The sequence below is a fragment of the Branchiostoma lanceolatum genome, chromosome 5, assembly GCF_035083965.1.
Source record: "Branchiostoma lanceolatum isolate klBraLanc5 chromosome 5, klBraLanc5.hap2, whole genome shotgun sequence".
Lineage (NCBI taxonomy): Eukaryota > Metazoa > Chordata > Leptocardii > Amphioxiformes > Branchiostomatidae > Branchiostoma > Branchiostoma lanceolatum.
Window position 1 is genome coordinate 6,636,803 of NC_089726.1, and position 12,378 is coordinate 6,649,180.

At 43.1% G+C, this 12,378-nt stretch overlaps 1 protein-coding gene across 1 annotated transcript; it reads right to left on the reverse strand.

Annotated features, from left to right (window-relative positions):
• Positions 1-299: 299 nt before the first annotated feature.
• On the reverse strand, positions 300-12,022 carry LOC136434670 (monoglyceride lipase-like). The gene is made up of 7 exons (XM_066427650.1): positions 11,640-12,022; positions 4,585-4,691; positions 4,249-4,385; positions 2,942-3,052; positions 2,465-2,554; positions 1,860-2,075; positions 300-1,535 (listed from the first exon to the last, which is right to left on the reverse strand). Exons 1-7 carry the CDS (start codon positions 11,777-11,779, stop codon positions 1,395-1,397), a joined length of 942 nt encoding a protein of 313 aa, XP_066283747.1. The 5' UTR covers positions 11,780-12,022; the 3' UTR covers positions 300-1,394.
• Between the last annotated feature and the right edge of the window lie 356 nt (positions 12,023-12,378).

Below are 12,378 nucleotides of genomic sequence, written 5' to 3' on the forward strand. Positions count from 1 at the left end.
GGTGACCCGGTGTGCTTGGTTAAAAGCGCCAGCCGTAGCGAAACCGCACTGCACTACTACTATGCACCACCTCAATTGAGGATGACTGCTTTATCCACAGGGACAAAAACTGAAAGAAAGTTATAATATACTGATACTGCAGGATTCTATATAGCTAGATAGATCTGTTTGTTTTGTACAACTTATGTACAGATTAAACTTAGGCTTAGGTTATTCAGCAACTTGGCTTTAATCAAAAGTGTTTCGAACCCTGTTTTATGGCTTTAAGTTATGGTCCTCGGAAATTATGCTACAGCGCAAAAGTTTTAGACAAGTTTTAATTCAACAAAACCCTGAGATTCTGTACATAAATCCCATAAGTAAAGTAGCGCCAAAGTACCGGAACTGTGTGATAAAAAATATTTTAAATTCTATATTTAACACCAGATGATAGATACAAAAATAGCAGCCCGTATACTATTCTGATAAATACAAATATACATGTGACATAACAGATATAAGACTGCATAGATATACGCGTAAGTACAATGGTGTATCTAGTTGCTGCTTTGGTAAATCTAGGATATATAGTCTATCTGAACGCATTGAAAGAAATATACATCACTATATAAGTATACACCTACTTGTCACATATGTATACACCTACTAGCAGAATATATGTATTCACCTACTAGTAGTTTCTGTTGCAATGTTGGATACTTTGTACAACCGCAACCTTATAGCAGCTCCTTATAGAGTTTTATATATAAATGCATTGCCTCATATCTACCTGGATGGCGACGCTCTAATTGGGTGAAAATAATTTGGAATACGTTCGTCTGTTTTTAACCTCCTTGGTTAACCTGTACAATATGTGAGCTTTCTGAGAACACACTTGGTAGAGTAACGGTTAAGAGTTTGCGGGAAAGATGTTGCTTTTTACTTTGACCCACCGTTGTGCATGCAACCTGGTTTTCGAACCGAAAAAAAATACTTCTTCGGCTGCAAACTTTACCTAAGCCCCCAAAAATGGAAATTCGGAACTCATACGGACTTATACGTATATACGTATAAAACTCATACGGATATAGGCACAAGCTTAAGTGTGAACCATCCTTAGTTACGAGTGTATGCTGGTGTGTTACGCCGAAGGGCGGTTATACTGGCTATACAGATACAGATACAGAACGGCACTGTCGACGGTATACATGTAGTGCCATATACCATGGTTAATATTGACCGACGGACGCCTCATACTAGTGTATACGTTCTGACATACAGTACGACGTCGTTGTATGAAACCTATAGATAAGTATTAAAAGGAAGAACGACGCCCTCACATTGGAGGTTATAATAATGGTTCCAGGGTCACAAGTTGACGGATTGAGGAAGGCATTTGCTGGATAGAAGGCTCTTCACGATAGTTTGACGGCCGTGTGGTCGACGATAGTGTTGTTGTCTATACGCTCCGTCACCCAGGTCACGATGTCCCTCCGAACCGTCTCGGCGTCCGACTGGACCTCGTTCAACAGCTCGTGGTACAAGCCGGGATAGATCTAAGGAAACGAGGAGAAAAAGAGAGAGAGAGAGAAAGTTAGTTCAGCGGTATCAACTCTTTCAATGTTCAGTGTTTAGACCCCTTTTCCACAAGACGGCGATCGCTGAGCGACAAAAATGGATTTGTATCACCGTACCCTTGATTCATACAACCATCTGACAGTTGTAGTACCTACCAACATGTCGAAATCCAAACAAATCCATCAAAAGGATCTTGAGTTATAGCTGCGAACACACAATCACAGACAGAAACAGTACCCCCGTCGGTAGGTAACCTCCTTCACGGAGGTATCAAACGCCCCACCATGTATATATAAAGCTACCTTAATTTGTTTATCCGCCACAGGTGCGTTGTCGTACAGGAACTGTGCTCCCTCGGGAAGGGACAGCTTGTCCTGGTCGCCGTGCAGCGCTAAGAGCGGCACCTGGAAGCTGGACGTGCGCTGCCGGATCTGGTCCATGGCGCCTAGTATCTGCACCGCCCAGCGCGCACGCAACCCGCCGTGATATATCAGCGGGTCGTCTTCGTACGCCTTCACCTGGGATGGGGGGGGGGGGGACCTTCATTAGCAAAGTTCTTATATACAAATACTACTCGTTTATGGTTTGTGTTAGCCGCTCTTCATTGTTAGTCGATGCCGACTCGATGGTAACACCAGGCTCTTGTTGAATTTTATCAGGAAAAAAGTAATTAATGCATTGTGCGCACACCGTATGTTAAAACAAATACGCCATCTTGGATCCATTCACTCCACCAACATGGCGGCGACGGCTCAAGTGACAGAGAATGAATGAGGCTGTAATATCCCCAATTTGGCCAAGCACGCCGGCTCACCAATACAATAATCTTCTTTATTTGGATCTTTGCATGCATTCTTGTGCGCTATGTCGTTTAATTTAAGTCATAAACAAGAGACTTGTATCTCACCTTCGAGGGGTCCCGGCTGGTGAAACTTGTGTCCACTTTCCCGACCTCAAACCGCGGTAGGATGGACGCCAGCACCCTGGCAGCTACCACCTATGGATTAAATATAGACATGTCAATAGTCAGACAACACCTCGCCTGGTATCCCACTATATTTCCTCTCCGTGGTAGTCCTGTTCAGTACCCGTTGCCCCGGAGTGAAGCGTGGTTATTTTGTATTTACTGTAACGTTTATTCGAATTATTGACAAGTTCTAATTTGTGAGTTCTGTGATTTTAAGGGGAGAGTACCTCTCTGTTCGTCTGTGAATGTGAAAAAAACATTATGCTACCCAATGCAATGCTACCCAACACATGCGGTTTTCCTACTACTAGAACTGTGTTATTACCATATTACAACACATTTTTTGTCCAAAAGCTGCGAAGCGACAAAAAAATGTCACTTTCCCAAACATCAGATTTCAACAACTGAACAACTCACCCGAAATCGTGTGGCTGTCTCAGGCGCTGGAATGATGGCAGGGGCCGTTAGCACCACCCCCGCGAACAGAGTGGGCCGTTCCATGGCCGCCAGGACGGCAATGGCTCCTCCCTAGAAGAACAGGTGGTGTGAGGAACACTTGTTAATGTTGCTGAAGGTAGCAGAACACAGTTTTCGGCCTATGGGGATTTCTATAGTTAAGGGCCACAAGGTGACTGGCTTCGGACTGGTAAAAAATATAGTGCGGTGCACTTGAGAAATACCAAAAACGAATATGTTTGAGTTTAGGGTACAACCTACAAATAACGCAAAAAAAAATTCTGTCGGCGTATCGCGTTTTGAGGCCCTCTTTGAAATGCCCCTCTGCGGAGGTCAAAAAACTGCAACCGGCTCACCCGAAAAGACAGTTACGTCATGAGGCGCATTTATACACGCCTTGGAAAACCTTCAAAGTCCAAATCATACAGACTCAAAGTCGACACAATACTATACCACGCAGCATAGTTTACACTTGGCTGCCTCTCACATGCGACTTTCTACCAGGCGTTCAAGAATCTAGCCGTACTACATTGTGTACCCGTGTCATAGACCCCCGGGGGTCGCGGATGAAAACTGTGTTCTGCTACCTTAATGTGTATTTACTCTGGTAATGTGGTGGCCATTCTAGTATAGTGGTTGCGACGAAAGAACAAAAAAACAAAGATTTGGAAATTCTGAATCTGTTCAAAAAGTGTCATTCCATCATTATCAAAAGTACGATCCCGGTTAAGTCGATCAAAAGTTAGACATCCAGGTAATAAGATATGCAATACAAAAGTTACACACGCAACTGGACAAGTTTTTAAATGGTCAGACGTTTCGTCTTTCGTCAGTGGCTGAAAAGAATCTGGTTGAACACAAGTTGGACTTTAGATTCTTTTTCAGTCACTGACGAAAGATAACGAATACTAGCTGAAACTTTTGATCGTTTTCAAAACTTAATATCCAAGTGCTTGAATAACTTTTGTATTGTGCACTGTACTAGATGTTCGTCTTTCCATAGTTGACATACTTTACTAATTTCAACTTGGAGATGACTTCCGTATATGTATAAAAAATCGATAACTAACAAGCAGCCGTTTTCTGTTTCGTTAAATCCCTTTCAACTCTTACATGTATATCAAAAGTCCTTTGTTAAATATAATCTACGGAATGTATAATTGACTACTCTAAAACCAACCATTTCTTTTTCCACAAAAAGGAACCAAACGACAAAACACAGATATAACCAGTATTTCTTTTGTGGGAAACATAAACCTTTTCCTCACCATAGAATGCCCGAAGATGAAGAGTGGAATGCCGGGATGCGCGCCCCGCATCTTGTCGGCGTGCTGCAGCGCGTCCTGAACGTACTCGTCGAAACTCTTGATGTCGGCAGGGTAACCCTGGCTCTGTCCGTGCCCAACTGGAAGGAAAGAGAAAATACTGTTTCCATAAGGTCACTTGTCGAAAGCTTTCTTTTTTCTTCAATCAATGTAAAATCAACAAAATTCAGGCCCATACTCTAGCAGTGTTCTGCCACACTGATTTGAAAGAGATTGAAAAGTCTTTAAGTTTTAAGAGATTTTACGTTTTCTGACGCCTACCCCACACTTTGTACTTACCATGGTCGTGCGCAAAGACCAGGACTCCCTCTTGGTTCAGTTCTGTGGCGATTTCCTCATATCTCTGACAGTGTTCCGCCACCCCATGGACAATCATCAACAGTGCCCTGGAGGTATGCACAGGACAAAACATGTGGTTCAAACTGAATAGGAATACAAACGCAACACTTTTTGTATGCTTGTTTGCATTGCATACCCGGTAAACCACCTAATGGCCTCACACAACAGGTTTGTACTGAAGAGTACAAGCTGCATATCCGGACAGATGTATTTGATCCACTCACACCGGAAAGGACCCCTACTCTTTTCGATAAGTGTGGTGGGTTCTTTTACGTGCTCGTGGTGTGGCTCTCGAAGCGAAGGTAGGTACTCATTTTTACCTGAGTAAAGTGAGGAAAATCGTGTAAAGTGCCTTTCCCAGGGGCACAACGTCAACGGGATAAGTGCAGGGGACCCCGGATTCGAACCCAGGACCTCTGGGTTTTGGGCCAAACCCTGCCATTACGCCACCGCGACACCATTTTGTTTTCATTGAGTTGAAGAAAAGATTTGAGGTATTGCCTATGTATACAAAAGGCTGGTTATCCGAACTTTTGTCCGCAGATTTGTTTAGACAACCCCTGAGACTTATGGATCTTATCTACTCGTAGCCGACCTAATATCAATTAACGTTTTTACATGATAAGACTGGTCTGGATAAGTCCTTTGACAAACAGCCGTAAAGACATGTCTGTGTAACAGAAAAGCCTGTGCGCTCTTGTGTCTTTAATGACTGCCCAGGATCGCTTAAGCTCAGCGAAACAAGTATCTATGTGTAACCGAATAATGATATTTCCATTAAGCTGAGTACGCTTGAGGTTATCCTGATTTTGGTGCCATAAAATGTTAACGTGGAAATTGTCCCCTTTGGGACATCGCTTTTTGGATTCACTGCATTGATTGCTAACACTTTATGGACACTGACATACTTACGGACGCCTGGCTAATGTAAAAAAAGTGGCAGTTCGCTCATTTAGTCTCAAGAATCAGAATCGGAGAGTGGTTTTCAGACTGTCGGTCAGTTCTCGTAATTGACTGACAGATCACCAACTTGTCTTGTTTACATTCATTTTTCTTCTATCCATTTTGTAATTATGTATGTATGTATGTTGTCAATGCATTTTACTCTTATATTTATGTATTAGAGCAGAAGGCGTTACATAAGCAATTGTGCTTTTTGCCCCATTACTTTTAAAATATATTAAAAGAATTTAAAAAAACAACTGTCGGTATCATGGTCATTGCATCTACACACCTCGGTATTTGCGGTGCATTGCATTCAATAAAATGTAAAAGCTGTGTCAAGTTACATCCAATTTGATTTCACTAGTGTAATTAGAACATTTAATAACGTTAGCCATTTGAGTTTAAGCTTCATATATTTCTTTCACTTTACAGAAACGAAAGAAACACAGTGATACTAAGTTGCTGTTATGGTCACGACGAATTTCGCCTAGTAACGTTATGTAAAACAATCTACGTATATTCATCCGAGTATACGAGTTTTTTATGGTAGATGCACTCTCATAAATATTACAGTAAGCGGGAAATTAAGCTTTGTATTTCGAGGTTACGTATGAATTATGTATTATAGGCCACACGAGATGCCGGTAGCGGCAACACAAACTTTCAAAAACACATAGAAGAACATCATTCTGGAGGATCACATATAATATCATAATTGAGCAAGATCTTTGTCTCATCTACATACTACTTAGTAGTATTCTGTTAAAAAAGACACTGTATATAACTATAAGGCGGGCCAACATACCATATTTTCTGTGATCTTCTATTTCTAGAGATTTTATGAAATATTCTATATTCGTTTTAGATTACGTTTACGGTTAATGAAGAAAACAATAGAATATATATCATAAAGCAAACCAAGTTGAAATGGAAGACCCCCAGCATTCCAGGCTGATGGTATCTATGTTGCCCTTTCTTTGGCCTTACACCTTTCTTCTGTTATCAGAAAAACGCTAATAAGGTACGCCTCCGGGCTGTTATGTGTAGCTTTTGTTCACCGTTCCATCCCAAGGACGCTGTTAATGTTTTGTACATAGGCTGTGGTGCACTTTGAAGCAGAAAAAACATTAACACTGCAGCGGAGAGGCATGACCTTTGTCATAGACAGAGGACAAACTGACTGAAAACTTATGCTTCCCATTTCCCTGTTGCACTAAAAAGCGCTTTGAATGCAAGTCCAAGTGCACTGTAGCTAGTCCATTGCCGATACTTAAGTTGGTGGCTTTTTGCGCAGGTAACGTTATACCAAGTCTATGGGACGTCCGACCCCACTGTGATGGACTCCGCATTGTTATCTCCATGAAAAATGGAGATATTGTTTTTGGTGTGTCTGTGTGTGTGTGTGTTTGTGTTTCCGGACTACTGTAGTCAGCATAACTCAAGAACCCCTGGATGGATTACGATGATATTTGGTATCTGGGTGGGTGTTGTGAAGCCGAAGGTCAGGGTCGATTTTGGGCCCCCTGGTATGTGACCTTGGTACTGCAGCAGAACTTCAATTTTTGTATCTTTTGACTTGGACGTGCTGTGGTCTTGATTTTTGGGTGGCAGATAGCCTGTGATGTAATAAAGAAGTGGTGTAGGTTTGGGCCCCCTAGCAGCTTTCTCTGGAACTGCAAGGGCGTTTTCGTGAAAATCTTCTATGGAGAATAACTGAACAAAGGAACAACGGATTTCCATGATATTTAGTATGTACGTAGCTTAGATAGAGATATACACAATGAAGTACAAATTATGCTAATTGGGACTTAATTTGCATATCTAATGAGGAAAATCTTTATTTACAGTGTTTTCCATTATCAGACTCAAATACATGTAACATATGTAGTTTATGGAAAGTGGATCATCAACAGGTACCAATTATGCAAATAGATTCCTAATTTGCATAATTAATGCAAAACACCATGTCTCATCTAATTGGAAAATTATAGGACTGTCAATATGATACTTAGTATGCAGGTAGCTTAGACAGAGATATGCATAATGAAGTGCAAATTATGCTAATTGTTCCTTAATTTGCATAGCTAATGAGGATTATCTATATTTGCAGTGTTTTCCATTATCAGACTCAAATACATGTAACATATGTAGTTAATGAAAAGCGGAGCATCAACAGATACCAATTATGCAAATAAATTCCTAATTTGCATAATCAATGCAAAATACTATAATTCATCTAATTTCAAAATTATAGGACTGTCAACATTGCAACATGTAAGGTAGATAAAGGTGTTCATGACCAAGCATATAGTATGCAAATGTGTAAGTCATTTGCATGAATAGAATTGTTCATGGAGATTTGAGGTCGTGGAACTCTTGTTTGATTCTTGTTTCACGTCAACAACATGCTAGCTATGGTGTACACAGTTGTTGACGTATAAGAAACGTTTCTGACGCCACAATAGCAAGCCTACAAGTTACGTAGCTCCTAAAATCATTAACGTTCCCCAAAAGACTTAACAAAATGCACAGCCCCTACACCTGCTGTTTGCTGTGTTTCCTGCACCTGTTGAGTGGTTGGAGTAAACATTCTGTGCCTTTGTGTAGAATACATAAAGAATGTTTAATTGATGGTGCTAAATAGCTAGTAAACTGCAGCGAAACTGTTGATAGTAATTGTACTTCCGGGTGAAGGGAGCTGAATGGGACATGTCAGTCACATCGTACTCTGCCGCCATTTTGAACTGGTTCTATGGACACTATGCCATGAAAGACTTGGGGGTCAAGTCTAAATTTGTGACATACGCCGCGTGTATGAAAGTCAGCACATGGGGGAAAAGACACGTATATGGTAGCCTCCGTTGCAGTCCTTTTCCCCGCAGCGTTTTTTTTTCAATTTTTTTTTTTGGGGGGGGGGGCGCCACGTATCTGCTTGGGATCCCGTATCCGCCGTGCCTCTGTGTCCGCTATAGACCCTGTGTCCGCTGCTGGGGAAGGACTGCGTTTTGTCGCTTCCAGCAAAGGCCCATTAAAAATCACTTATCACCATTGCCATGGATGTGCGAACTTCCCGTAATAAACACGGCCAGCGCAGGAAAGTCTTCACGCCCCTTTGACCAGCGACAACGTTCTAACGGTTGCAGGGATGTCTTTTCAAAACACGACGGAAGGACACCTAAATGAACGAACCTTTCGCATTATTTTCCTTTGTACATCCATCGAAGTTGCTATCATGATTTTGTGCTTTTCGTGCAAGGAAACGTGGCTCAAACACGTCCCACAAAGCGTGAGAAAGCTGCAATACTTTCTCCGCGCACGCTGCGCTAGACAATGGCCGATCATAATCCCCAGCAGCGGACACAGGGTCTATAGCGGACACAGAGGCACGGCGGATACGGGATCCCAAGCAGATACGTGGCGCCCCCCCCCCCCCCCCCCCCAAAAAAAAATTGAAAAAAAAACGCTGCGGGGAAAAGGACTGCAACGGAGGCTACGTATATGGGGGCATAGCATAACTCAAGAACCTCTGGATGGATTGTAATGATAGTTGGTAAGTGGGTAGGTCTTGGGAAGACGAACTTCAAGATCCATTTCGGGCCCCCTGGTATATGACCTTGTTCTAACAGAGGCCATTGCCATCGGCGTTTATAGAAAGTTTGGGAATAATTATAGACCCAGACAGGAGTGAGTTTGAGACCTAACCACACTAGACGTGCCACGTACTGCGACTTAAGTTGAGACGCTTTATTTAGACAAAGATAACTCTGCTGTGCCTAGGCCTGTCTTTTGTATGTAACACACACTCTGAATGACGCACAACGTGCCCTATATAGCTTACATGGCCGCGCAATACTATAAACGGGATAGATCAAAATCAGATCAATTCGGACCATCGCACCACGACTGGGTGGGTGAGGGGAGGTATTTTGAAGGTGACATCATTGTGAGAGACCTAGGGCTGTCAAAGACTAGGCCAAGAAATTAAGCAACTTACTAAGCATTCGTGTAATTGACAGAAATATTTCTCATTTTTTGATCGTTTCTTTTTTGAAGGATCAAATCCCGACCTTTTGTGTCCACGCGCCATACATGTCCAGGTCCATGTGGAATATTGGAAATGGGGTGAAACCACTGATGCGAGAAGGTTAGCTGTCAACTGTTGAGCAAGCTTCTTCATTGCTGTGCAGATTCAATTTTTGTTCATCCAAAGGCACTGCGTCTAGATTTGGCAGTCCAGCAATCTTTATTACCGCAATAAACATATTTTGTATTTTCCTTGCCGCCGTAACTCTTGGACTTGGAGGGCGTACTTTGCTAGTACATGTAGCAAGGGTTATATATGCAACTACCTTGCTGGTAGTTAGCCTGAATTCAATCAAGCCTCCTGTGACCGCTCGCCGCCCTAAAACCGCCTCGCAACCCAAGAGGAGGAGGGGAGAGAAAACCCCGGACAGCTGGGGTTTGCGTTATACAGACTAGCTGGTAGTAACGTTATACATACTTGCCCGAGTTTACTGTATACATACTATAAGCAAACGTCATCCAAGAGTCGCCACGGCCGCCTCCGACTAAGATCGTATGTCCTCAGACCGTGCACTAGTAATGTATCATACTCAAGCTCGGGCCTTTGCATCAATTAGTAATGGTAGGAATGGTACATTCTCCAAGCAGATGTTCCGGTCAGGGGTAGTAGTGGCCGCGATTAAATTTCTTTCATTGACCTCCCCCATGAAACAAATCGCGGCCGAAACCTCTGCTTGGAGACATGAATATGAATGTTACACGACATTACCACTGCCCAGTAGTCATCTCAATCACTCACAGACAGACGGCACAGCATGCCTGGCACCGGACACGTCTACATCTACATAGCTGGCAGTCCGGCGTGATTGTCAGAAATTTCTACCCCGGGGTTAGCCTCCAAAACAGGCCTCCATAGCAGAGACTAGGAAGTCCCTTTAACACTGGTACCTTTGTTGTTTTGGGCCATCAGTTGTCATCAAATTAGTCTCTACCAGACTAACTTCGCCAGCATGATAGGGAGAATATTCGCCAGGGAAGTTTGGCCACCAAAGGGTTTCATTTGCAAGCGAATTATTGACCTTATCGTGGACTGACTCTACTGGTCAATTATTCCCGTCTTTTGCCGAATTCTACGATCCATACGCCCGTAGGAATGCCAGGTGGAGGCTATCATCAAGTGACGGTAGAGAAAACATCAGCCTGTAATGTCCAAACTCAAGGGGGGTCACCCCTACTCTAAGTGTGCAGAGGTTTGACGACCGTCTCAAATTCGTTGCTTTGTGTCTCGCGTTCTGACTGTATTCCGGTTGCAAATGTGTTGTAAACTACAGTTATACGGGATGTAACCACAAGTTGAAAACAGAACGCAATCAATACAAGAAAAACGGCACAGTTAAGAGTCAGAAGTGAACCCCAGCCCGAAGTCTGCTTTAAAATAGTTGGAGAGGCTAGCGGCTTTGCTTGGGGGCGGTAAGGAGGCACGGTCACCAATAACAAATCACGAGCCGCCATCCGGTAACCCGAGAAGCGGCAACAGCACGAGAGGTCGGGCAACCGCCCTTCTTCAACCCCCAAACTAAACAAATCCCGGCCTGGAACTGTCTACAACCCGCTGTACGTGTCAACGAGGCTCTTTTTTTTACACTTAAAAGTGACAGTTGGCTATAACATGTGATTGGGACAGAAAGGGATCAGAAGGGTTAAAAAAAGGCGCCATATGTCAGTGAGCCCCAACTTGTCTGCTGCACCTGACGCTAACTGTTTGACAACAAAGCTAAACGGAAAACAATCCCACAGCGATTGAGCGATTCCGCTTTCAAACAATACATACAAAATATCACATCAAACAGCACGATATAATGAATATCTACTATATTATCACAGTACAGCTACTCACTTGTATCTTTAAGTTTAACCCTATGAAGTCAACGGCCATTAGGGAAGCCTAGTTTAGGTTTAGCACTTGAGGGTTAACGGTTATGTATATAAACAGACTTGACACGTTACTGTTTTAAAACTAACATTACCTTGGTGTTTGCTCCTGTGGCTCCCAGTACTTGCAGAACAGGTACTGTCCCGTAGAGTTCACCAGGTGAGGCAACTTGGAGTAGAACACGCCCTGTGGGGTCTTCGGCCCGTCGACGCTGGTTCCGGAATCGCCCGACATTTCCCGAGTAGCTCAGGTGACCTTTTTACGGCGGAACGTCGTGTCTTCCCCTGTTCAAGTTTAGCGCCAGTCGTCTTTAAGTTAATATACACCTAGCTGTGGTGGTTAATCAACAACTGGGCTAAGATAAAGTTGCCTAGAGGGGGAGAGAGAGAGTCGAGGACTGTGACCCTAGCGCGCGTGGACCTGCTACTACACACAACCGGCTCGTCGAGTTTGACCCCTCGAAGGACAAACATTCATCCAAGCGTGCATTCAATTACGTCATCACTTGTCACGCGCGGCCGGCGGATCAGTCCATTCTTGACAACCGTAGGGGGAGACTAGATTTTTCAAATCTCTCTAAAATGGTCATCGATTTCTATACTCTAGATGTTGAGTGGTTGAAAGTGTCATCAATTAAACAAAAGTCGGTCACAACGGACTTTTGGTTCGTTTTATAACTTATACACTATGACACTGCATATATGATTGTCCTATGATAAGTGGAGTACTCGGTCCCTGAACCCGCACCCTTTTATACTATGAAGGAAACTGATTTTGAAGCGGAAATAGTGAGATGGAAATATAAAGTGAGAGTCACTATGACGCGAGAACAC